The sequence below is a fragment of the Leucopleurus acutus genome (assembly GCF_964270905.1).
Source record: "Leucopleurus acutus genome assembly, chromosome: 15".
NCBI lineage: Eukaryota > Metazoa > Chordata > Mammalia > Artiodactyla > Delphinidae > Leucopleurus > Leucopleurus acutus.
In genome coordinates this window covers 71,702,576-71,729,120 of record NC_139157.1, presented here as the reverse complement: position 1 = coordinate 71,729,120, position 26,545 = coordinate 71,702,576, and the positions used below count along the sequence as shown (strand labels likewise).

Sequence of the window (26,545 nt, the reverse complement as noted above, 5' to 3'; positions counted from 1 at the left end):
GTTCCTTTCCTTTCTCTGTGCTGATAGTGATGATTCACTGTGGACTCTGCTGCTGTCTTGTGGCAAGTTTAAGCCATTTGGCCACAAGGTAATTGACTGACTTGCTAGTAGTGAAATGTGTAAGACTCTCTGTCCCTTCTTCAGTCATTCTGACCTAGTCCCCGGATACATTAGTGGGGATCCAGAAATCTGGGAGCTTTTTGAGTATATGCAAAGCACAACATGAACTTTTGGATTTGACAGTCCCTATGCAAAACTAATTCAGCTAATAACTAAGCTTACTTGTGCATTCAAGTTGGAAAATATTACTAAAGTGTTAGACCCTCAATGTACAATTAATAATTGGCACCAGAAGGCCTCAGTTAGAAGCAAACATTTTAGCAAGTCTGGAATGGAGACTTAATGTCATCACTTGTATTCATTTCTTAACTCTGTTTGCTGATCCTTATATTCTTTTAAGCAAACATTTTAGCAAGTCTGGAATGGAGACTTAATGTCATCACTTGTATTCATTTCTTAACTCTGTTTGCTGATCCTTATATTCTTTTAAGTTTCCTCACATACTGCATCGTCTGTTGGGAACAATCGCCTTTTTGTTTTCTGCAGAAAAACCCGGAGGAGGACAACTCAGGGAGAGCGCTGGGCTGGGAGCCGGGGCACTTGCTGCTCACTGTCTGCACGGTGCGCAGCCTTGAGCAGCTCCTGCCATTCTTCAACGTGCTCAGCCAAGTCTTCAACAGCAAAGTCACCAGCCGATGCGCAGGACACTCAGGGAGCCCCGTCCTCTACTCAAACACCTTCCCAAGCAAGGACATGAAGCTGGAAAACCACAAACCATTTTCCAGCAAAGCCAGGCAAAAAATAGAAGAGATGGTAGAAAAAGATTTTCTGGAAGGGGTGATAAAAACTTGAGCAACATAGTGGTTCCATTTAGTTTAAATGTAAATGTAATTATTTAAAACAAACATTGCTCTGAGTTGTATAGTTTCTTTTTGTTTTCTTTTTTTTTTTTTGTATGTAACGAAACACGTTTCAGGTTGTATTTAATTTAAATATTTGTAAATAAGAACGAATGTCTGACCGTGGCCTGAATCAAGCTTAAATATTATGGGCGCATATTGATTATGGTGCCTAAGAGAGATCTATATATACATAAATAGTCCATTATGGTCCATTGTTTTACTGTCCTGAGTTGTCTTAAACCTGCCAAATACACACTGCACATTTTTTCTATTGGTTTCAGGCTTTGTTTAATTTAGATTGGTTGGGGATTTTTTTTACCTTATTAACCCACATTCTAGTATCAGAAAGCCATCACTTCTCTGTCAGAGGCTTGGTAATGTATTACAACTCGTTTCTCCCACATACCTTCACTAAGAGGAGTAATGAATAATTGAAGCCTGGGCCACCCATCCTTCCTTGTAAGTGTAGCATGAGCATCTCAACCTCGGTACGGAGTACAGGTGTATACAGCCTCCACAGTCACAACTCTAAATTCCTGGTGATGTTAACTGAAGAGAGGTAAGTCATCTAAGAATTGTTCTGGAGACTCTGCTATGAAAAAATTGGTTATATGAAGTCTTCTCCAACCTCCTCGTTTGTAGTAACAATGGTGAGTATTAGTACTGCAAAATGACTGAGGTGACGATGACGGAAAGGACATCATATGGAATTGGTAATAAATAAAGTTTAATTTTCTAGCAGCCTTCATGACTTTTTACTTGCATATATTATAAAGTTAATGACTGAATCATATACTTAAGCTCCAATAGTTTACATTAGTGTGATTGATGTTAGGGGTAAATTTCAGTTTTTTAAAAAAACTAAATTTTAACAAGTATAAGGGCTTACCTATTTCTAAAGAATGATTCTGGTAGTGTTTGTTTAAGAAAAATAATCAGATCTAGAAATAATCCAGTAAGGTACAGACTAAACATTTATGATTATGTGTTTGAGCCTGTCACAATAATGGCAGTACTATTATCCTGTAAAAAGTTTTTAAAAGTCTAGTTTCTAAAAAATATAAAAATTGTCCTCAGAAACCTGGTTGAGGTCTTTCTCCAATCCCTCCAGCCAGCTGAAATACTGCCAAGCTCACTTCATATGCAAGGCTGTCCGCATTTTCCTGCAAATTACATGAAAGGATATCAGATGAGAAAGACACAGCATCTACCAGGTTACTTGCAACTTTAGGGGAGGCAGCTTTCTGATTTTGATTCACTAACAAATATTCAAATGAGAACTTTTTTTCATCTTTCAGTAACAAATTACAAGACCCTCAGATAAATGGAAAACAAGTCACAGTCTTCTAAATCGGGTAAGTTCCTAGTTAACTAATTTTATAAGCTGATTTGATTATCATGCTAAAGCTCTGAATAAATTCAATAGAACCTAGTCCTTAAAGGCAAGAAGGCCACAACCAGCCTAAAGAGTAAGTAACTCTTAAGGCCCCATCCTCATCCAACTAGGGAATTTATTCAGTATATTCTGGGACGGCCTAAGCTTCTGCAGAAAAGCTACTGTATAAGTTAACGGTAAATATCTCCTTCTGAGAGCTATTTACCTAGTCACCCCACTTCTAACTGCCTCAGCTGAGCAAACACTTTTAAGTCTTTGACCCTATCAAGAAAACAGAGGCACAGAGCAAGGCTGTCATTTAAAGGAAATATTTTGAAAAACAAATTGAAGAGTCCAGAGACAAAGATGAATTTCAAGCAGTATGGATGACGGTACCAGTTGATTTAGAAATGGACTTGAACTAACCAGCTATTTTCATAAAGCAACAGGATGTTTTTTAAATGAAGGAGAAAGGTATAATCCACTTCAGGATGCATATGCTTAATATGTGTCAAACTAAGTACGGTTTAGTACACTAAGTATTAGTTATTCATGCAGCAGTTAGAAATATGACACTTTCAGGAAATTAGAATAAATTATAAGAAAAATATTTGGGGGTATTCTGTTCAATAACCTAAAAGGCTCCATAAATCTCACACATTAGAGATTCCAACAACATTAAAATAGTTTTCTCTCCTGCTGCCTGCCCTCCTCCACCTATGTTAGACTCTCACTGCACATTCCTCCAATAGAATTGTCCCAGCTTACCTGCGAGTCCGCTTCTGCATAGACTCGGACTATGTCTTCGGTACCAGAGGGCCGGACAAAAGCTCGAGAAAGCCTGTACTTCTTCACCAGCTCATTGATGGCTTCCTGGAGTCCTGGAGGTTTAACTGCTTGTCTTTCGGCATCTGTGGTGCTAATAACTTGCCTGTCTGCAACCTAAGCACAAGCATTTCTCATTTGTTACCATATCACACTCCCTTTCACAAGCTTAACCCATTCAACCTAATTCCCACCAAAAGATTATGGCCATTTCATGTCAACAGGAACAGGCCCACATTTCAGCTTACTGTACCACAAAGAGTACAGCACTGAGATTTCCACACTGTATTACAGTTGTTACTAAAATAATGGCCAGTAAGTACTGTATGACTTAGTCATTGATCAAATAATCTTAGGTATTTAAAAAAAGAGGGTCATAAGAATCTCCAGAAAAAACTGATCTGAACAATCGGCAGCCGTTTCTGTGAGCTCTGGCTTCCATATCTCTGTCTTTCAAAAATTCTGTTGGTGAATGTGTAATCTGGTATAAATCTGTACAGAAATCAACCAGCAATTTATCTGAAATGCCTTTAAAAATTCTCTTTCAGCCCACAGATTCTACCTGTCAGCATCTAGCCTCTGGAAGTACTCTGTAAACCAAGAATAATGCAGAGGAAATATTTACAGTTCACTCAACAGGCTATCCAGGACTCGCTTCAAAATAATATTAGGGACATGGAGGGCACTTGTTGAAATCTGTTCTCTCTACACATGTATCTTTTAAATTTTTTATAATAAAATCTTTTAAAGTGATACATAATATCATTTATACTAAAGTTGGAAACCAGATACTTCTAAATAACAATAGAATGGTTAAGAGCGATTCTGTAATTTTTAAATATGTGAGAAAATAGTCTTTTCTATGCAATATCTATTTACAGAATGCAATTGTTTTAGTTAATTTTCAGAAAAGAAGTAATTTTAAAATCTCGCTCACACCTTAACTTTGAGCTGTCTGTTTGGAAGATCTGTATAGAGGGCGTCCCACTGCTGTACGGTCAAGCCCTTCAGAGCCAAGATTGCCTCAATCACCAGCATGTCAGAAATAGCATCACCAGTTGCCTGCAAGATGCAGAAGCAGAATACAAGCAGAGCGTGGATATGAATGCTTCTGTCTCAGAAAACCAATCGCCATGTCCTGGCTGCCCTCCCCACCCCACCCCACCCCCGCCCCCAATGCAGGTAACTGACGGGGGTAAATACAAACTACAACGAGGGAAAAAGGTATCCATGGAAGACAGCAGTAACAGGTCTACCAAGAATACTGAGACGAGCCTGCCTTTAATCTTCCTGCTCATCTGTGAAGTGTAACGAACTCTTAAGGTTCCAGCATTAACACTGTATGACTCAAAATTTTACTTACAACTAGATCCCTTTTGAGATACTATTGCCACGATGATGGAAGGCCTCATGCATGGTAAAGTGGAGAAATAGGAGTTTTGGTGGTAAGACACACCTAAAGTTGGATCCATACTGTGCCACTGAGTCGCTCTAAGTAAGTCTTTGTTTCTTCATTTATAAAACAGGAATTATAGTGACCCCTCTCCCTCTGTTACTGCAAGGATTACACAGTGAGGTATGGAAAGTGCCCAATATGTGCAGGACCCTCAAATATTAGTTCTTTTGCTTTCCGCTAACCTACACTTTGCTCTTCCATTGCCATATTCTCCACTCCAATCCAATAATCTGACCCACATATGTGCCTTGTCAGAGACTATTTTTCCTGAATTCCCTTGAGAAGGCTGGTTTCAAAACATATGCTTAGATACATTTAGTAGCTGAGTCTGTTGACTCCAGCTATACGCTACTCATTACTTGAAAATATGAAGCACATAAACATTGTCACTGCATTTCAGTATAAATCTAAATTGTCGCAAGGAAGCCGCCACAACTTCTCCACTCTGATGTTTTATACAGCACATTATTCTGTCCACCTTCTGAATAATGTAAAAGTAACCAAGAGTCCACCACCCCCTCAGTTCTGACCTGGTTAAACAAGTCAATCACGTTTTCAAGCATCTTAGCAGCTTTCCTTTTCTTATCTTCTTCTAATTCTTTTGCTAGTTGTTTTATCTTCATTTCAGCAGCTTTACTAAACAGAACCTACAATGAAAGCATAACAAAAATCAGAAAACACTATCCATGCCCCAGTCTTACGTACGATCATCCCAACTAAACTGCTTTTGAAACTCTCCATGACTCTGGAGAAACTGAGGGGAAAATGGCAGCCTTAGAATGTATGAAATTAGTATAAAAGACCAAATCAGAACTCAGAAGATATTACAAGGGGGGGTGGGGGGGAGTTCCTTCATGGATTATAAAACTGGGTTATCAAAATGTAAAGATTACAAATAAAATATCCCATTGGCAAAGGAGAATGCACATGGTGAGTTTATGATGTTGCCCTCAGCCAGCTGAACCAGTGCTGGGCAACCAGGGTTCCTTAAGCCTTATCTGTATCCATTTTACTTTGAAGAATATAACTCACTGCAATTAGTACAGTTTTCTTGTCCTAAGTTTTTAAGGACATAAACTAAGCAAAAGTAGAAAAGAGGTTCATCTTATATATTACATTATGGCAAACAGTGCCATGGATGTTTAGTATAATAAACATCATGTTGCTCAGGATTCCTGCCCTTCTGACTTGCCTCGCCCATGCATGATTTTAGTGCCTTCGGAGGCCCAACACTAAAGAGGAGAAGCTACACTACATTCAGCCACTTGATGATATACAAAGAAGTTTGCTGGTAAACTAAGATGCACACTGGTCACTTGTTTTGTGGAACCACGGCCATTTCCATTCATTTACCCTCCACCAGGAGACCTGAGCAGGTGCGACATACCTTATGGCCTGTGAAGACTAAAATATTTACTATCTATCTGCCCTTCAAAATCATTTACCAATCCCTGCATTAGATCACTGAAGTTATATTTTAATTGCATTTTCTAGGAACTCATTTTTCTTCTCATATTCATGGCCTCTAGAAGCCAATTTTGAATTAATGAAAATTATTTGACCTAGATAAAATTTTCTGTTAGCCACTTCAAGTCCATTTATGAAATGAGGCTATGTATAAAAAATTTAATAAAGAAATATTCTGAACATTATGAATATGCTAAAGACCTATTAATATACGTTAAAATAGTGAATGTTACGATACGCAAATTGTATCTCAAACCTTTAAAATTTTCTCTGCTAAGAGCCATAAAAAACTTTATATGCCAATTCTAATTACTTTAAACTCATTTTTAGTTGCTAGTAACTTAGCTCTCAACCTTTCCAACACTTTTCAATTCACCACAGCTACTGAACTTTCCTTTTGCCACGTATGGCCAGTTGAAGGAAAATATTTTAAATGGGATGTATAGACCGTCTGGTTGTAGGAAAATTAAGAACTGCCATGTTTCTGAAAAAACTATATTATAGGGACAAATTAATATTATCTCTTCACACTCGAAGATCATTATAACCTAAAAGAGCCACAGTTTCACAGAACATAATAATATATTAACCAAATCTTATTCTATCACCATCCCAATCATTTCAACACAGTGGAATATTACCTATTACTACCCAGATACAGAATTCCATCACTGGAGAGAGGCGCCAGCTAAAGCCAGACGCCACTGCTTACGAGAACTTACTGTGCCATGCCCGTTGGCTTCAAAATAAACTCCAATGTCAAATTCCTGAGCCTTGTGATGCAGATGTTTTACACCAGTTTTAGTACAATAGACAGGTACCTGTAACACACATGTTTAAAGAAACAACAGCAGTTATTCAGTCAGCAAATATTCACTGTGTACCTCTCATCCCAGGGAACAAAGCTTCCGGAGCTTAGTCTAGTGAGGAAGACAGCTAAGCAACTGAAATACTAAGTGTTAAGTGTCACTGCGGGGGAGTGAGAAAAGCAGGGTGAGAGTGTGAGAGGTCCCTTACAAGATAATGAAAGATCCCAAGTTGGGGAGTGACGTGATATAATTGTTTCTGAAAGCTCCGTGTAGCTACAGTGTGGAGAATGGCTTAGAGCGGGGGGTCTGCAAGCTTTTACTATAAAGAGCCAGATAACTAATATTTCAGGCTTTGCAGGCCATGTGGTCTCTGTCACAATCGCTCGATTCTACCACTGTAGTGCGAAAGCAGCCACAGACCATACAAAAACAAACGAGCACGGCTGTATTTCAATAACACTACAAACAGCTGGCCAGCTGGACGTCGCCCACAGGCCACTGTCTGCTAAGCCCTGGCTCAGGTTAGGTGGTTTCTAGCGCTAATCCCAGTAAGAAATCACGGTGGTTGGGACAGGAACAGTGGGTAGCGAAAGCCCTGGATGGATCTGCGAGACAAGCATGGCTAAGGAAAGACGGCAGCAAAACTGCAAAAGAGAGCAAGCTCAAATGAGCCTGGCATTTAACCGGATTCAGGGGACCTCGGGAATGGCTAGTGCTGAGAACAGTTACCCCATAAGAGAATGTGTCGAGAAGGAGTAGCTTCTGACGTCGTTTCTTCAACAGGGCATTTTACTATAAGGAAGTTTTGAGACAGAAATTAAGAAAATACTCATAACCCTAACACACAATCCCTATGAAAGGCAGGCAACTGGGCCCCAGCTGGCGTCCCTTGAGTAAGTTTACTGTGACCATATATTTAAATCAGGGCACAAACCAGCAGCCTCCAGGTGTGTTTTATTTGGACTACCCACTGCTTCTTCTAAATTCGGACTCAGCTGCCAAGACTTAAAAGGCAGGCAATTCACACAACAATTCAGACTTCCAGCTTCTCCTGAAGACTGCCCAGAGGGGGCAGCAGCTGGCCTGGCACACCTTCCTAGTCCTCGCCTGCCTGCTGGCTTCGTTCACTGCCCCCATCCAGATCCTAAAGGAACCTGACTTTGTCACTCCTGCTTTAACAACAATAGAATGGCCACAAAAACTACTAAAATGCAGACATTTGAAAATGGATACACAAATGCTGGAAAATATTACACTAGCCAGGGAAAAAAAGAATAAAGGCAAAAAGACCCAACTTGGGCCCTGCAGCCTCTAACTCTTAAAGCGGGTAGCATGGTACAGAGGCTAGTCACCTACCTGGTGGATGCTGGGGAAAAAATCAGAAACAAAATCTCCCACCAATCCAGAAAACATCTCCACAGAAGAAGAATAAGACAGGCTTTATTACTGAGTAAGTGTTAAGCCAGACTGTGATGCACATCTCAGGCAATCTGCTAAGAGACGGCGAGACAGGAAGAAATCCACCCTTTTGCAGAGCTAAAGATAGCTAGTGACCAAGATCTCTCCTCAACCGAACATGAGGGAGGCTCCTTTGAGCCTGAATAGGTCCTGTCCTTGGCCGTGTCTGCAAGAGCCCAATTTTATCAGGAATCTTTTGCTAACTCACTTCAGCCAGAATCCCCCACCCTCAATATCTGACCAAAGTCCCTACCCGGTAGCATCTGATCACCCAGGCCTGCCTTCAGCAAAACAACTGTTAGGTTGGTTTAGCCAGAATTCCCCCTAGCCGCCCCCGTCCCTCTTCGTACTTTCCCATGCACCAACCCCTCCCTCACACCTTATTCCTTGGCTACAAAATCCCCACTTTTCCTTGCTGTGTTAGGAGATGAGCCCAGTCTCTGTTCCCCGCTACAAAACCCCATGGCGATATATCTATTGAATAAGCCTACTTCTTAGGAAGACATCACAGTACCTTCTGTCACACGGAGTTTGTCCTAAATCTACCCGATAAGTGGAGTGGCCACTGGTGTTAGCTAACTGCCCTTCTGCAAAGGAATAATACAACTTCTCATCTCTCTCTGTCAAGAAGATAGGTGTCTGGCTCTAAGTGGTAGCTAGGTGAAACTCTCAGGAGGCTGAGGCATGGGATGCTATCTTCCTTGACGTTTATATTTCAAAGAGGTGACTCCAGGCCCTTATGGTAAACACTTCTGAACTGTAAAACTGGCCTATTTCACCTAAAAAGGTTGATACTAATTTCAAAAGGACAGAGAAAAAAATTGTAAGTTTTCTAAAAGAAATACTCTCAGAAAAAAGAGGGAGGAAAGTCTCTTACTCTTTTTGCATTAGGGACAATTGAACTTTTTCTTATTTTTGATTTCTATTTATCCTTAAGTAGACAACAGCTCAGCTTCGTGCACTTCAACCTATTTGTTTTTGTGTGGGCATTATTTTCCTCACAGAAGCATCTTACAATAGAAGATAATGATGAAGAAGCTACCAGAAAATGGAAATGTTTCAATACCTTCATAACTTCTTCCAGGTAGCGTGTTGAACTTCCATTGGCATATGCAGTTTGTACGACACCAAGACTCAAACTGTCTCCAATCTGGACAAAAACAAGGACAATTACCTTGCCATCAAAAGTAAAGACCCTACAAAAGCAAACCTATAATCAGAGTTCTAAAGGATGACAAAATTATCAGCCAGATCAGCTGTGCCTTAGTTTTATGCAATAAACAACTCACCAAAAATTTACATGTATGCCAGAAAAAAAGATAAAATACTTCTGAGCATTATTTAAAGCAACTGTACAAGGAATCCTTTTATTTTTTTTAAATCACCTGATTTCGTTTCTGTTACTCCACGGTTTGTATCAGGATTCACCCTTAGTGCTGTATATTCTGCGGGCTTGGACAAATGTATAAGGACACGTCTCCCTCTTTACAGTATCATATAGTGTTTTCGGCCCTAAAAAGCCTCGTGCTCCACCTATTCATCCCTCAGCACCCACTTCCCCCCAGCCCCTTGCAACCACTGATCTTTTAACTGTCTCCACGGGCTCTGCGGGATTTTTTTGCAGAATATCATATAGTTGGACTCATACTAAAATACACAGCCTTCTCAGATTGGCTTCCTTCACTTAGTAACATGCGTTCAAATTTTCTCCACGTCTTTTCATGGCTTGATACATCTTTTTTTTTTCTTTTTTCCTTCACTGCTGAATAATATTCCATTGTCTGGATGGACCACAGTTTATTCGCCTATGAAGGACATCTTGTTTGCTAAGGAATCCTTTTCAAAGAAACCTGTGGTTTCTTGATCTCTTTCTCTTTCGTTTTTAATAAAAGTATACACTGAATTCCTAAAGTACACATTTTCCCGATTGTGATAATTATCATTACATTTTATACTTACAGCTAACCTGAGATTTCCAAAAGAGCATAACAAAATAAATCTCACGTTACTAAGCTTATCATAATCGTAGTAAATAAATCCCTCAGAGGAGGAGATTTTCTATTTAAACTTGAGGCTCTGGGGAATGATGTTCGTGGAACCCTCATTAAAATATCAGTTATGAAGAAACCAAAACTTCATAAAGCTGCAAATCATGAAACTTTTTGCCAGTATGAAAAAGAAAAGACTGGGCTTCCCTGGTGGCGCAGTGGTTAAGAATCCGCCTGCCAATGCAGGGGACACAGGTTCGAGCCCTGGTCCGGGAAGATCCCACATGCTGCGGAGCAACTAAACCCACGTGCCATAACTACTGAACCTGCGTTCTCGAGCCCTGGAGCCACAACTACTGAGCCCGTGTGCCACAACTACTGAAGCCCGCACGCCTAGAGCCTGTGCTCTGCACGCAACAAGAAGCCACCACAATGAGAAGCCTGCGCACCGCAACGAAGAGTAGCCCCTGCTCACTGCAACTAGAGAAAGCCCGCGTACAGCAACAAAGACTCAGTGCAGCCAAAATAAATAAATAAAATAAATTTTTTTTTAAAAAAGAAAAACTACTCTCTTCAGGTTCCAAACCAGAGCCCCAGTGTTGAAATGACTGGAATGACCACTTCTCTGTTTTCTGGCCACTTCCCACCATCATGCCTCAGACATTCAAATGACTGCCTGATACAGAACAATCTCCCCAGTGAGTCTTGCTTGAAAGGGCAGTCCGTCCCCGCACCATACCTCCAACAGGGGTTCCTTAAGGAAACTGCTAATGAGTGCTGCTATCTTGTCTCCGTCCACGAGATGAAACTGACCATCTGCATCATGGTAGTAGTAAATTATTCTGTCTGCATCTCCATCGAAGGAACAGCATCTTTCATTGGACTTCATTTCGATTCCTGCCACACAGAATAATTCAAAATGAATAATTCAAATTAACTGAATAATTCAAAATAATTCAAATTTCTTCAGTCTAAGAAAGGGGGATAAAATTCAGTGTAAAAAGTTTTCGGTTTTTCTCTCACACCAGTTACAAGGGAAAATTCTTGCGGTTAAGTATTGATCGTAAGTGACCTTCTGTGTTACACGGAAGCACGTCTACTACGACTTTTCAAGAGGTGTTTAAAATTATCCTTCCAGGGCTTAAGCAAAATTAAACATGTGCTAGGCAAATAGAGCCTGTCCTCAAGATTTACAAAAATCAAATGTCAGCTGAACAAAGTTTCTCCCAATTTGTAAACTGAAGCCCAGCTGAAAGGAATAAATGTCTTTATAACTGCAGATAAAGAACCATTACTATCTTTACATGATCAAGCAGAGGGTACAATCAAATATAAATAATTGGAGTGTTTTGTCATTGAGGAGAATCCTGGTCATTTCTCCTGTCTGAAGCGCTACATAAACATATGTAATTGTTTCTGTACCTGAATGGAGATAATAGCTTCAAAATCAAGCGAAGAGGATTCATTTAAATGCAAAGAAAACAACATAAAAATAATTATCCTTCCAAACAAAAACCAATGTCGCAAGCTTTAAAGAGCATACAGGTTTACTGTATACAGGGCAAACTCGTTCACAGCTAAGTGAAGAAAGAGCATTCACAATCTATCTAAGCTGAAACCCGATACGATACTAAAATAAAATTCCATTTTACAAGCCACAGGTCTGGCAATACAGATTCCCACATAGTGTTTTGAGAGCTACATGTATTGAATTGAATGCAATTTCCCTAGCACCACAATGTCCTTTCTCACATAAAAAATAACCGGCAGTAGATGAGGTATGTGCTTGAATCCTGAAAAAAGTGATTTTTATTTGTTAACACCATCAACAACAAGAAACACTGGTCATTAAGAGCAAAGGATTATAACCTATGAGAGACCAATGGCGTGTGTAACTTGTGTAAAGTTACTGAAACCTCAACAGCTGTGTCACATCAAATCTTAGACAATGTGGCTGTTCCTTTGCCATGACAGCAGCGGATGGACAAACCCACCCCAGACCTACAGAGACTGAAACCCTCGGACAGAGCCCAGGAGTCTGTATGCGGACCAGCCCTCCAAGTGATTCTGATGCCTGCTAAAGCTTGAGAGCACTGCTCTAGAGCCCACCTTGATTTTGCTTTCTCCACCAGATTTCCTGCGCCCCGCGAGGAGTGCTGTGACTTGCAGGCAGAGAGCAGCCTGTGCTCCATGTGGCACCGAAGAGTGGGAAGAGGCCCGGATGTGTAACGGCGGCAGGGCCAGGACCAGCTCACCTGGCCAGCTCTGTTTGTGAGACTGGTTTCAGGGAGAGTGCGAAAAACACATCTTTCACATACCCTGAGGAGGTTTCTGATGACTTTTCACAAAGTCAGCCCCACATAAATGATTGAGCTTCCCTTTGGTCCCATCGTTAAACAGCTGCACTGACAGCCCCTGGGAGAAGTAGTGTTTCATTTCTCTCAGCTTCAGGGCCCCTATGCCGTTCGCACAGTCAACCTTAAGTGTTCTTTGGTCATCTCCACTGCAGGAGGCCTGAAAAGGAAAAGACATATGCAAGAAAAATTTCAAGTTATAACAGTGAAGCATGGCATATACATGTATATATAAACATCTTCCATTATTTCAGTTATAACTCGTTTGTTTTAACCCAGGAAACAAAAGGGTACACACATTCAGATGAAAATTATAAAACACCGAAGTAAAATGTTAAAACACCTTTTTTCGGACACAGACACTGGAACAGTTGCGTTGACTGAATAAATGATGGAAATGAAGCTGTATTAGAATTTAGCCTCCATTAAGCAAGGTCTCTTACAATATTATAGTCTGTATTACACGGCAGGCATTCAAATACGGGCATGAGTACACAGATGAGTGAGCAGTCATAACATCCGTCCTTCTCTTCAGAGCATATTACACCACCGGGCATGTCTGGCTTTTTTCCTGTCAGTCTCCTCTCCTACCCATCTCACCCCAGAATGTAAGTTCTCTGAGAGCAAAGGCTTGGTTTTAACTATGCCTGACAATGACATACATCGATATTTGCCAATCAAATGAATTACACCCCTCAAATCTCATTCAGGTTTAGGAAGCTAATTCACCTCGAAGAAAGGCTTTCTCAACAGTAGGTGCCTCAAGTATGACGCCAACAGCACCTACAGTAACTCTTAAGACCAAATTCCTCTGAATGAACACAACGATAACCGCAAGTACACCACTCTTCTCCCCCGGTGAGCTCAGAACATATTACACGCCTTGCCGAGTAAATGCCAACAAAGAGTTAGCAGGATACAAGGCCCAGACCTTGCAGAGCGCTAAAAAGAAAAAGGAGACACGCCACATTTTTGGAAGAGGAGGAGAGGTAACAAATATCTAATTAAAATAAACTGTTCAACTGATGTTATTTTGGTCATCTGCTTAAACTCTAACCACGTTCAAGAGATTTTCACCTGTTTGGTAAGTTCCACAAAGGCTGCAGAGAGTTTCTGGTAGTAACCTTCTATGGTTGCCTTTCCATACTGGCCACTGGTGTTTCGACAGTACACCATGTAGTGCAGCTGGGGCGTCGTCAACAAGCCATAATCTGTCACAGAAATACAAAAAGCAATTTACCACATTCCTTAAGAAAGAAGAAAAGTTTACGACTCATACTGTGTGAATTGCAGGGTGACAAATCCTCTTCAAAAAAAGACATCTCGGGCTTCCCTGGTGGCGCAGTGATTGGGAGTCCACCTGCCGATGCAGGGGACACGGGTTCGTGCCCCGGTCCGGGAGGATCCCACATGCCGCAGAGCGGCTGGGCCCGTGAGCCATGGCCCCTGGGCCTGCGCGTCCGGAGTCTGTGCTCCGCAGGGAGAGGCCACAACGGTGAGAGGCCCGCGTACCGCAAAAAAATAAATAAATAAATAAATAAGACATCTCAGAAAATACAAGAAACACTAACTTTGAAAACTATCCGGAAATATGCATAAATATCCACTGAAATCATTATAACTACATGTCACACTGTGATATCATGATTTATAATAAGAAATATACATTTGGTCTGTGTCCCCATTTCTGGCACAGCCTCTAAACCCTCTTTTCTTATGTTAATGGGGTGACTTCTGGACAGCCCTCAGACACTTTAGGATGGGGCCGGCTGCCAGGGAACCAACCACAGGATTAGAGAGCTGAAACCTTCAGTCGTCCCCATCTCCTCCCTAACTCCAGGGAGGGGAGGACGGAGCAGCAAGAGACCGAGTTCAAACACCAATGGCCAGCGATCTCATCAATGATGCCTATGTAACGAGGCCTCCACAAAAACCCTGAAGGATGGGGTTCCAGGTTTGGTGGGCAAGTGGAGATTGGGGACAGTGGCCTGCCCAGAGAGCACGGATACTCCACGCCCCTTCCCATATAAATCTCTACCATCTGGCTGTTCCTGGGTTATATCCTTTATAATAAACGTGTAATCTAGTAAGTAAAACATTTCCTCCCTGAGTTCTATGAGCCTATCTAAGCAAATTAATCGACCCCAAGGAGAGGGCTATCAGAAGCCCAGGTGATAAATTAATTAATTAATTAAAAAAGAAGCCCAGGGGCTTCCCTGGTGGCGCAGTGGTTGAGAGCCTGCCTGCCGATGCAGGGGACACGGGTTCGTGCCCCGGTCCAGGAAGATCCCACATGCTGCGGACCGGCTGGGCCCGTGAGCCATGGCCGCTGAGCCTGCGCGTCCGGAGCCTGTGCTCCGCAACGGGAGAGGCCACAACAGTGAGAGGCCCGCGTACCGCAAAAAAAAAAAGAAGCCCAGGTGACTGGCATCTGAAGAGGGGAGGGGCAAGGCTTGTGGCACTGAGCCTTTAACCTGTGGGATGTGACCCTAATTCCAGGTAGATAGTGTCAGAATTAATTGGTGGTGGAAAAGGCACACATTGGACACATACTTGGTTCTCAAAAAAATATGAACTACTACTGATAGCAAAATCCAATCATTTAGTATAGATGGGTAACAGTATAAAAATAGAGCAACGTAGAAAAGTAATAACTGAGTTCTATTTCCAGTAACATTACAAACTATGTAATTCAGATGAACCCTCCTCCCGAAGACAACCAAAAATGCTGAATAAGAGAAAAATCTCTTTTTAAAAAGAATTACAGTACCAACATTACAAAGGAATTAGGCCAAAATTTACATGAAGAGAGAACTCCAGAATGTGAGCTAAGGGAAGCCAGTTTTGCTCTGAGGACATTCCTCTAAATAAGAAGTTGAGCAATGGTTCTCAGTGCAAACAGTCCATGCTGGTCTAAGATGTGCAACTGGGGGAACAGGCTCTCATGAGGCTGAAGCCCCAAAGGACTATTCTTCAAACCATAATTCGAAAAGATACAAGCACTCCAATGTTCACCGCAGCACTATTTACAACAGCCAAGACACGGAAGCAACCTAAATGTCCATCGACAGATGAATGGATAAAGAAGATGTGGCACATAAAGACAATGGAATACTACTCGGCCATAAAAAAGAATGAAACAATGCCATTTGCAGCAAAGTGGATGGACCTGGAGATTATCATACTAAGTGATTAAGTCAGACAGAGAAAAACAAATATCATATGATATCACTTACATGTGGAATCTAAAACAAAAAAACAAATGAACTTATTTACAAAACAGAATAGACTCACAGACTTAGAAAACAAACTTATGGTTACCAAAGGGGAAACGTGGTGGGGAGGGGTAAATTAGGAGTTTGGGATTAACATACACATACTATTCAATACTATATATAAAGCAGAAAATCAAAAAGGACCTACTGTATAGCACAGGGAACTCTACTCAATATTCTGTAATAATCTACGTGGGAAAAGAATCTGAAAAAGAATGGATATATGTATACGTGTAACTGAATAACTTTGCTGTGTACCTGAAACTAACACAACATTGTAAATCAACTATACTCCAATAAAAAATAAAAATTAAAAAAAAAAAAAAAGGACTACTCTTCGGTGCAAGAGTGGGTTAGAAGTGAATCAGCCCCCAGGGCCTACTCCCCGGAAAGCTGTCTTGGCGCTGAGCAGAGCAGAGTGGGAAGCCCACCCCGAAGAGCTGTCACCACAAGCACAGGCCTCCCACAGACACCCAGTTCAAATTCACGTAAACACGGGATCAGAAGAGCCCTGGCATCAAAGAACCTTGTCACCCACCGGCCAGGTAGTACCCCCAGGCCCCAGCAGAAGCAAACACTAAACTCAGCCAGGGAAATACACCTTCATCATAAACCTCAAAAATGTCCCACAAATAATTTTCCCAGAAAACAGCTTACAGTCAAAAATAGCTAAACACACAAGAAAGGCACCATAAGCAAGAAGCAAGAGAAACAGCAAAAGTGGACCAGGATCCAATCAATATTCCGTGACGAAATCCCTCAGGGGTCTTCAAAGTCAAGCACAAGAGTTTGGACTGGAAGCAGAAAGTCACTTTAAGCTCTTGAGCCCTGCAGTTATGTAACAGAAATGGTATTGTGTGAAGGCAACTTTGGCTCTGGTATAAGGATTAGGTGAGAGGAGGTGGAAAAGCTCAAAAAAAGTGAGTAAGAGCTTAGACTAGCTTAATGGAAGTGTGTAAGGAGAGAAAAACCGTATTCCAAAGACACATACTGAAGGATGAAACAAAAGGATTTTGTGACCGATATCAAAATTACCAAATAAACATTTACTAAATGACTATTATAGAGTTACTCAGTAAAAAGCATCACCATCTATTCCACGGAACAACCCAGAAACCTAGAAGCCATTCTTCACAGCTCTAGCCTCATCACATATCACAAAATCCTTTGCATTCATTACTAATTCCACCTTTTTCCATTTCTCTCGCTAGCATCAGTCTTGCATGAACTACTGCACAGTCCCCCCTCTCTCCCCCCGCCCCCTCCCTCCTCCTTCTCTCTCTTCCCCCCTCACTCTCTCCCCTGTCCCCTCCCTCCTCCTCTCTTCCCCCTCCCACTCTCCTCCCCCCTCCCCCTCCATCCTTCTCTCCCCTCTCCCTCTCTCCCACTCCCTCTCTCTCTCCCTCTCTCTCCCCTGTCCTTCTCTCCCTCTCCCCCTCCCTCCCTCTCTCCCCCCTCTCCCTCTCCCCCTCCCTCCCTCTCCCCCCTCCCTCCCTCTCCCCCCTCCCTCCCTCTCCCCCTCTCCCTCTCCCCCCTCCTTCTCTCCCCCCTCTCCCTCCCTCTCCCTCTCCCCTCCTTCTCTCTCCCCCCTCCCTCTCTCCCCCATCCTTCTCTCCCTCTCCCCCTCCCTCCCTCTCTCCCCTCCCCCTCATCCTTCTCTCCCTCTCCCCCTCCCTCCCTCCTCTCCCTCTCCCCCTCCCTTCCCCCTCTCCCTCTCCCCCTCCTTCTCTCTCCCCCTCCCTCTCTCCCCCCTCTCCCTCCCTCTCCCTCTCCCTCTCCCCTCCTTCTCTCTCCCCACTCCCTCTCTCTCCCCCATCCTTCTCTCCCTCTCCCCCTCCCTCCCTTTCTCTCCCCTCCCCCCTCTCTCCCCCCTGCCTCTCTCTCTCTCCCCCCATCCCCCCACAACAGCCAAAGGGACTTAAAGTGAAAATGTGATCCTATTCTCTGGCATAAAGCCCTTCAACAGAGTCCCACTGCATTTGGAGTAAAGCCCCAATTCTCACCACAACCTGTAAGGCTTGCAATGACTTGGCCCCTGCTTACCTCCCTCACCCTATCTTCTACTAGCTTCCCCCAGTCTCTCTGTGCTGCAGTCACATTAACCATCTTTCATTTCCTGAAATACACTAAGTTGAAGAGAAAAATGAGCAAAAGGTTTAAAGAAAAGAAAAAAAAAATCACTCTCAAATTTTTCTAGATTAAAACCCTAGAAAAGAGATGGTTCTAGAGATAGAATGACAGTACTGGAAAGTTCAACCGTTCTGGGGATGACAGAAAGAACACAGTTTGGGACAGGGTGAGACAGCACTCAGACCAATGCTTTCAAACCTCACGCCAAGCCTGTCAACAGGTCATGGAATCTACTTAGTAGACCCAGCCATCATTTCTGCATTCTTTTAACAGAACAGATGAACACATGTCATTCAGTATGGGTAAGTACGGTTCACTGAAACTTTCATTTCAGTCATACACACAAGCACACTAGACACGTCATGATACAAAATCGGTTTCTTACTGTAGGTTGTGATACGCAGTGTAACAGACTCCTGGAGGGCTGTATGTAGCAGGTAGTCAAAAATGGCAGATGAACTGATGAGCGAATGAATAAAAGAATATACGCTGCTGGAGCTATGGCAGTAAAGATACTCATTCAGAAATGAGGCAGAATGAAAGCGAGAAGTGAGGAATGCCACATTAGGAGAGACAGAAGAGGAGCCCGTGGACAAGACCAATACGCAACAGTGGCCAAGGAGGTAGAAGTTAAAGAAAGGGAGAGGTCACAGTGTGGACTGTTGATGTTATTTCAGGTGATGTCTCTTCACAGACATCAACTGAAATAAAAACTTTAAAATATAAATTCTGAGAGTTATTCTTAGATCACAGATCCCTTTGAGTATCTGACAAAAGCTATGACTCCTCTCCCTAGAAAAGCGCATGTGCAGGTAACACAGCACGCTGTATCCAGAGGCCCACAGGATCCCTGCAGCTTAACCAAACACGCCCCGGGAAGCCCAGGCCCCAGGTGAATTCCCGCTTTATAACAGATGAGTGCTGGGGGAGACATTTCCCTGCAGAGGCAAGGATGGAGACTCACCGGCAGTAGGCTTAGTAATGACCAGAAGAGCAAACAGAGAAGCAAACCAGGTGAGTCCTGGAAGAGGCCAGGTTAACTGGGAATGAGGGAACACACAGGAGGTTGAGGGGATCAAGAGAAGGTATTTTAAATGAGAGAGATCTGACACCAGGAAAATTCCCCTCCAAGCACAGTGGAGTCACTGCATTCACATGGTGCACAACCAACATGAGAAGAGGATTCCAGCCTGTCTTGTTGCATTTAATTCTTCTTCGGTTGATACAATAGGAAAAACCACCTGTCAGAACTTCAAATCATGATTACAAGTAGGTCAAAGATATTTTCCATCCTTAATTGACCTGTTAACAGCTGACTCCACAAGTGATCAGCTATTCGGGAATACCCGATATTGACAAAAACTCCCCAGAATGAACATCTTCAAGTTACCTCAGGGCTTTTTTTTTTTGGTAAACATTTTTAAAAATTTATTTACTTGGGCTTCCCTGGTGGCGCAGTGGTTGAGAGTCCGCCTGCCAATGCAGGGGACACGGGTTCGTGCCCCGGTCCGGGAAGATCCCACATGCCATGGAGCGGCTGGGCCCGTGAGCCATGGCCGCTGAGCCTGCACGTCCGGAGCCTGTGCTCCACAGCGGGGGAGGCTACAACAGTGAGAGGCCCACATACCACACACAAAAAAAATGTACTTATTTTTGGCTGTGTTGGGTCTTTATTGCTGCGTGGGGGCTTTCTCTCATTGTGGCGAGCAGGGGCTACTCTTGGTTGCAGTGTGCAGGCTTCTCACTGCGGTGGCTTCTCTCATTGCGGAGCATGGGCTCTAGGCATGTGGGCTTCAGTAGCTGTGGCACACAGGCTCAGCAGTTGTGGCACACGGGCTTAGTTGCTCCACGGCACGTGGGATCCTCCTGGACCAGGGCTTGAACCCATGTCCCCTGCATTGGCAGGCAGATTCTTAACCACTGTACCACCAGGGAAGTTCCCCCAAGGGTTTTTATATCAGGAAATTCAGGATTATAAAGGAAGTTGTCTAAGATCAGCCTTGCCTACATATTATCTCCTACACGTAAAATATAATACGCAAGCCCACAAAATTTTTTTTAACTTTTTTTAACTTAAAAAGCTAGTAGTTTATATATAGGAGTCCATTTTTTTTAACTTTATCTGTAGTTTCAAACTTCTCTAAATTAAATATATATTTATTTTGTGATATTTTTATAAAACTTTTTAAAAGATTAATTTACAAGTCAGGATAAATACATACCATGGAATTGACCTCCTAAAACAGTCACACCGTCTATTACAGACTGTGAAAGTTTCTCACTGCTGGGCCTAGGAAAGAAAAGGAAGAAAATATTACATCCCATCCCAAGACCAACTGAGCTGCTAGTTCTAAAAGCAAATGCAGAAATTCTGTGCTACCAGTTTCAGAATAACAAGTCCATTGTATTTGAACTAAATGAAACCTGCCAAGCCTGAAAACTCTGAAAATACGGGTGAAGTGTAAGCATTTTCCATTAGCCTTTCACAATATATTTCTTGGAAAGAGTTTGGCTTTTAAATGCATTTAGGAAATAGATAAAAAGGATACACTAATTAACCTACCTAAATACCTTTTCAAGTTTGACTGTAACAATACATACACTGCCTGAGAACAGTAACAATAAATATTGAAACCACAGAGCGTGCATAACCCAGGGCTGGGTATTAAACCACCAAGCGTACAGAGTCTAGTTTTCAGTTTAAAAAGTCAGAATAAATTATTTTTCTATCTATCTGGAAATAAGATACGTAAGATATATAACTGCCTTGTAGAAAAAGATGTTCTATATCATTTAAACCAGGTAATAGACAAGAGGCAAATATTGGGTTGACCAAAAAGTGTCTTCGGTTTTTAAGTAAAAATAAAAGACACATTTTTCATTTTCACCAAGAACTTTATTGAACAACGTAATCACCCTTTTGTTCCACTACCTTCTGCCATTTTTCAGGCAACTTCATAATTCCACTTTGCCAAAACTTTTTATCTTTTTGAGCAAAGAACTGTTTTAGGTACCTTTTACAGTCTTCGAAGGAACTGAAATTTTTTCTATTAAGAGAATCTAGTAAAGACCGAAATAAATGGAAATCCGAAGGTGCAATGTCTGGTGAATACGGCGGATGAATTAGAACTTCCCAGCCAAACTGTAACAGGTTTTGCCTGGTCATCAAAAGAGACATGCGGCCTTGTGGTATCCTGATGGAAGATTATGCATTTTCTCTTGACTAATTCCGGACGCTTTTCATCGAGTGCCTCTTTCAGTTGGTCTAAATGGCAGCAGTACTTGTTGGAATTAATCATTTGGTTTTCTGGAAGGAGCTCATAATAGAGGACTCCCTTCCAATCCCACCCTATACACAACGTCACCTTCTTTGGATAAAGACGGGCCTTTGGTGTGGTTGGTGGTGGTTCATTTCGTTTGCCCACGATCTCTTCTGTTCCACACTGTTGTACAGTATCCACTTTTCATCGCCCGTCACAATTTGTCTTAAAAACAGAACGTTTTCGTTACGTTTATGTAGTGAATCACATGCGGAAATACCGTCAAGAAGGTTTTTTTCGTTTAGCTTACGTGGAAAGCCAAACCTCAAAGCAATTTACATAACCAAGCTGGTGCGAATGATTTTCAACACCTGATTTGGATATTTTGAGTATGTCGGCTATCTCCCGCGTGGTATAACATTGATTGTTCTCAATTGATGTCTCAATTTGATAACTATCAGCTTCAACTGGTCTACCCGACCGTGGAGCATCGACCAGAGAGAAATCTCCAACACGAAACTTTGCAAGCCACTTCTGACATGTTCGATCAGTCACAGCACCTTCTCCACATACTGCACAAATCCTTTCTGCATTTCGGTTGCATTTTTACCTTTCTTGAAATAATAAAGCATAATATGCCAAAAATGTTGTTTTTCTTCCATCTTCAATATTAAAATGGCTACACAAAAATTCACCAATTTTGATGTCTGTTTTTAAATGCACGCTGATATGACAGCTGTCACATACAATCTAACAAAACTGTTTCGAATGACGTTAAAGACAACTAAAAGCTACTAGAGCCATCTTACGGAAAAAAACGAATGAACCTTTTAGCCAACCCAATACACGTGCAAGACTTTACTGTGAGATAATAATTTGCTTCAGAACATAAGTCACTTGGCTATTCTGTTACCTATAAATCCACAAACAATGGTATTTGGAAGTCCCTCTGGTAACACACTAAGGGTAAAACACCAGTCTAGGCCATTCGGAGACGGAGTAGAAATTTCCTTTAGAAAGAATCTCTGGCTAAAACCAGATCTTATGCAAAAGAGAATGCTTCTGTTTCAAAGTACACTTTTAATCTAACATTTTACAATAACACCTTTTTGAAAAGGAAGGTAAGAGCTGCCAAACGTGACAAATGCGTAGAAATAATATAGATGGTTAATGCTTTCCAATGAACTCCAGCAAGGGAAAAATGACCTATGAACCAACAATAACACAGGCTATAAAGTAAACCTCTAAAAATAATGACTTACAATCACATGTTCTTACTCTATGGGGGAAAAACCTAAACCCACAGAAGTAAAGGGATGGGAGACATTTGCTAAGTGCTTCTCTTGTGCCAGGAAACAGGTGTGTTGCACGTACTCATGTAATCCTCAGGAAGGACTGCATGATGTAGGCTCATCATCAACACTGTACAGGTGAGTAAAGGTAAGCTCCAAAAGGTTAAGTGACCTACTCAACCCGTACAGTAAGTGTGAGAGTTGGGGCTCAGACTCCAAAGCCCAAGCTGCAGTAGTGACTGAGCTCCTACATCCTACTGAAAAGACCAGGACGTGGAGAAGCCTCTCAGGGCAGTTCCACTTTCCTCGACTTTTTTGATTTGTCCTGGGCGCTAAAACAGATGCAACCATCTATGTGGTGTTCCCAAGCAGCTTTCACCAGTAGCTCTGATGGTCACCTGGTATCTCTACCAATCACCACGAAGGCATCTTGGTGCAGATTCACAGCTGCTTTCTCGCCAATGTCCACCAACACTCTCGGCAAATCTTGTTCCTCAGCGTTGGCCAAACAGGTAGCATGCTCCTCCCAGGACGGTGCCAACATTTCACCCGAAGGATCAACCAATTTTACACCATTGTCGTCCTTGAAAGAAAAACAAATAATAAGCCATCTGTGCAGTTGTGAGGGTGAGGTGAGGAAGTAAACCCAAGCTGCTTTTCCCCCAACAAAAGACAGTGTCGGCCGGGCAGTTTCACTGGTGACCACTACTGAAGGCCAGGCACTGGGCCAGGTGTTGTACATACATCACCTCAGTAAATCCTCACAACACACGTGTTATCCATCTAACTAATAATCCGATGGTTACTCCAATCTTACTTTGAGAAAACTGAGATTCAGAGCAAGTACTCTGCTTATGTTCATACAGCTAGTGTCAGTTCTGATATTAAAACATCAAGTCCATCTGACTCTTAAATCCAACAGCCACTGTGCCACACTAGCTGTTTTAAAAGGCTGCCATCTGAGCATTCGCCATCAATTAACTGATGAGGCACAACTGTAGCAGACCCAGGACACCTGGAGATCCTTCTCACTATGGCTGGACTCAAAGAACACACTGGCCAGCATGTCAACCAGTGGGTGGTACAGAAGCTGAAAACTGACGCCTAATTCTGGTCTGCTCAAATTTCTGGAAAGAAAAAAAGTGTAGTTCAGAGTGAATGTCAAAGGAAGGAAACAGCTCAGAATTGTTTTAAGCAGTGCTTCTGAAATTAACAATAAATGTGGGGTTCTGTCTACAAATCATTAAGCAATTAAGGTGATTTAGCCATTCAGACACTTACACCTTCAGAGTGATCCACATTTAGAAGCTGAATAAGCAACATCCTCTTGTTTTGGGGTGGGAAGGGAGGAGGTTACAATCCTTCACTAACCCACAGAGCTTTAACTTGCTGCTGATTTAGCTACAAAGGCAAAAGTCTCATGTCCTAGCAACCAAACAGAAGCATATTATTTAAGGCACGTATCAGTTACAGGCCAGTACAGAATATGATGGTTAAATTGTCTCAAAAGGAAACTTAATTGTCATAAACACTAGACCCACCAGGCCTCATCAGTATTCTGCCCAGGGCTCACCTTTGGATCCCTGGAGCCATGTGTTTGGCTGTTCACTCAGAACGGGAAACTATTCCCTAGCTAGAGAAAAGCTGTGTGAAAACTTTCAAACTGTGCTAAGTCTTTTCAAATGTTTGCCCTCTCCCCTCCCCCAGCTTGCCTCCAATCTCTTTAATCTCTGCTAAATTAACAGAGGCAACACTTTTTATTACTGATGCTGTCTCAATACAACTAACTTGGAAGGACATTCTGTCACTTCTCAATATGGACACACTCCAAAAAATGACCGTCTCCTTTCACTCTCTCCACACCCTTTAAAGAGTCATGAGCTAAATGAACACTTAAGAAAAGAGTTGTTTTAAAAGTAAAGGCATATAGCAATGAGAAGGCACATTCCTAGAATTAGAATTTGTACTTTGGGTCAAAGTGCTCAGAAACTAAGGCTTGGTCTTGCAAATAAACATCTGCTTTATCGGAGCACTAAATGCATTACCTCAGGATTGTGTGATGCTGTTACCATGACTCCTATAGTAGATTTGGTCTGTTTTGACCTCAGGACAGCTAATAATCCCATTCGAAACATGACATGATCAAGGTGTTCTGCTTTCGTTCGAAATCCAGCAGTCCCATATTGAAGAGTGAGTCCATCAGGCTTGGCATGTAATGCTGACTGCTTTGTAACAGCATCTAAATCCATGTCTACAAAATTAAGGAATATTTTTCAGGCATAAGAAATCTTTCAAGGACCATCTGGTTCAAAAACTGCCATCCCAAACTAATAGATCTGCCTCATTCTGAACCTCCCCCCAAATCCTATGTTTGAGAGCAGAAAAAAATGGTAGAATAAGTCCCGGAGGTTAGCATTAACTGTACTGTTCACTTCAGGACAGACATGAGACTGTCCCCAACAATTCCTGGACCCAAGGCAAACTTAAAATGGTCCATTCCCAACTAAAATGAAGATTCTACACCTAGATTCAGAGAATCCTACAAGGGACCATATCATTTTACAAATGGGAACACTTAATTCTGGGTATCAGTTAAACAACCTAAATTTTACATGGGAAGCTGCTGACAGACTGAGGCCGAAGGTCACATTCTCCAGGGGACTGGGGCTGCATATACAAAATATCTGGGAAATCTGTGCAGTTCTTCTGCTATTCCTCCCAGGCTACAGAGACCTATTCCCAAAGGAAAAGCAAAGGGCAAAAGCCTCCTCTCCAAGACTGCCCAGACCTCCCAATACACCTTGCAGTGGATTTTTGTATTTTCGTAAGGGAGGCTCAGGACACCCTTCTAAATTAAGCTCGGAAACTAGCAACATCTTCCTTTTACCTTTCATTTAAAAAATCAAGCATCAGCCCTTAGCCCGCTAGTACTTCCTTCTCTGGGATACTCTAACTTTAAGTAGAACTTGGGGCTTCCAACTCTTGTTTTCTTTATTGTCCTTCACTGCGTCAATGAACAAAAGTTAAATGTTTCCTTTTGTCCCGTTGGAAAAAGCTGGCATTCAGGACGCTAATTTAGATTGGCCTAGAGCGATCAAATCTAGTTCACATGCATGAAGACGTTTTATTAAAAAGTGACCTGTCGTCAATGCATCTTGGTTATTTCTAAGGGCGTAAACGAGCTGTTACGTCCAAAAGTCTTAAAAAAAAAAAAAAAGTCAAAAAAATAAATAAATAAAGAGTCAAGGTAAAATGTTTCCACCCTTTCATGCGTTCTAGGTCCTAAAACTACTTTCAACGAGCATGTGAGGGGCTTTTATTGAAAGTATTCTCAAGTCCAAACTGTCCACTCTAAAAAAGCTAAGAAAGGCCCCCTTCCCTCCAGTCTTTAGCACCTGGTTAGTTCCCCTCTCCTCCCAGCCCCCGAATCGCCCCACGTTTCCTGGCACCCAGCCCTGAGGTCCCCACCTAGGTGATGGACGAGACCCCTTTCCCAGCTCGAGACTCTCGGGCCCGCGCCTCCAGCCCGCTCCCGAGCCGCAGTGGCGAGTAGGTGTGTCCCGCGCGGCCCGCGAGTCAGTCCGCTAGCCGGCCCGCTAGCCTGGCGGTCGGCCGAACCCCTGCGGACCGGAAGGTCTCCTTCTCGCTACCAAGCCTCGGGGCCCCGCTCACCTCTGCCGGGAGACACCCCCCCCTCACCTCTACAGCGCGGACCACCTCCCTCGCGGCGGCGGGGGGAACCACCCTAGACAAGAACCAGACCAGAAATGTCGTCGTCCGCAAACGTGGCCCTGCGTGGCTTCCGGCCCGTTGTCCCGCCCCTCAGCCAATCACAGCGCGGGAAGAGTCCGCGGGCCAGGCCCCGCCTCCTTGCCGGTTACGCGCTGCTCGCGC

The 26,545-nt window shown here is 42.6% G+C and overlaps 2 protein-coding genes across 6 annotated transcripts in view; one reads left to right on the top strand and one right to left on the bottom strand.

The window, feature by feature from the left end:
- Positions 1 to 1,362, top strand: part of DOP1A (DOP1 leucine zipper like protein A) — a 111,603-nt gene extending 110,241 nt beyond the window's left edge. For all 4 annotated transcript variants that reach the window (XM_082855660.1, XM_082855658.1, XM_082855659.1 and 1 more), the window contains one exon: positions 607 to 1,362. In XM_082855660.1, the coding sequence (XP_082711786.1) occupies positions 607 to 912 (306 nt within the window). In that variant the 3' untranslated portion in view covers positions 913 to 1,362. The remainder of the gene's footprint in view (positions 1 to 606) is intronic.
- A 145-nt stretch (positions 1,363 to 1,507) lies between these two features.
- On the bottom strand, positions 1,508 to 26,424 carry PGM3 (phosphoglucomutase 3). Of its 2 annotated transcripts, none has more exons than XM_082855663.1 (13): positions 26,120 to 26,175; positions 24,697 to 24,902; positions 23,050 to 23,234; positions 20,322 to 20,389; positions 13,772 to 13,905; positions 12,659 to 12,854; positions 11,080 to 11,237; positions 9,419 to 9,502; positions 6,808 to 6,906; positions 5,149 to 5,265; positions 4,102 to 4,224; positions 3,106 to 3,279; positions 1,508 to 2,125 (listed from the first exon to the last, which is right to left on the bottom strand). In XM_082855663.1, the coding sequence occupies exons 2-13, from the start codon at positions 24,898 to 24,900 to the stop codon at positions 2,036 to 2,038; spliced, it is 1,632 nt and encodes a 543-aa protein (XP_082711789.1). In that variant the 5' UTR covers positions 24,901 to 24,902; positions 26,120 to 26,175; the 3' UTR covers positions 1,508 to 2,035. The 2 variants fall into 2 exon arrangements, with proteins under 2 accessions (XP_082711789.1, XP_082711788.1); XM_082855662.1 differs by lacking the exon at positions 26,120 to 26,175 and adding an exon at positions 26,351 to 26,424 and having other exon boundaries at positions 1,509 to 2,125.
- Positions 26,425 to 26,545: the final 121 nt, after the last annotated feature.

Excerpts from the sequence above, each read along its gene's own strand:
- PGM3 (XM_082855662.1), bottom strand. The coding sequence starts at position 24,900 with ATGGATTTAGATGCTGTTACAAAGCAGTCAGCATTACATGCCAAGCCT. Across the intron at positions 23,235-24,696 it reads CAGCATCACACAATCCTGAG|GACGACAATGGTGTAAAATT; the intron begins GTAATGCATTTA and ends TTTTCTTTCAAG. Across the intron at positions 3,280-4,101 it reads ACAGACAGCTCAAAGTTAAG|GTTGCAGACAGGCAAGTTAT; the intron begins GTGTGAGCGAGA and ends GCTTGTGCTTAG.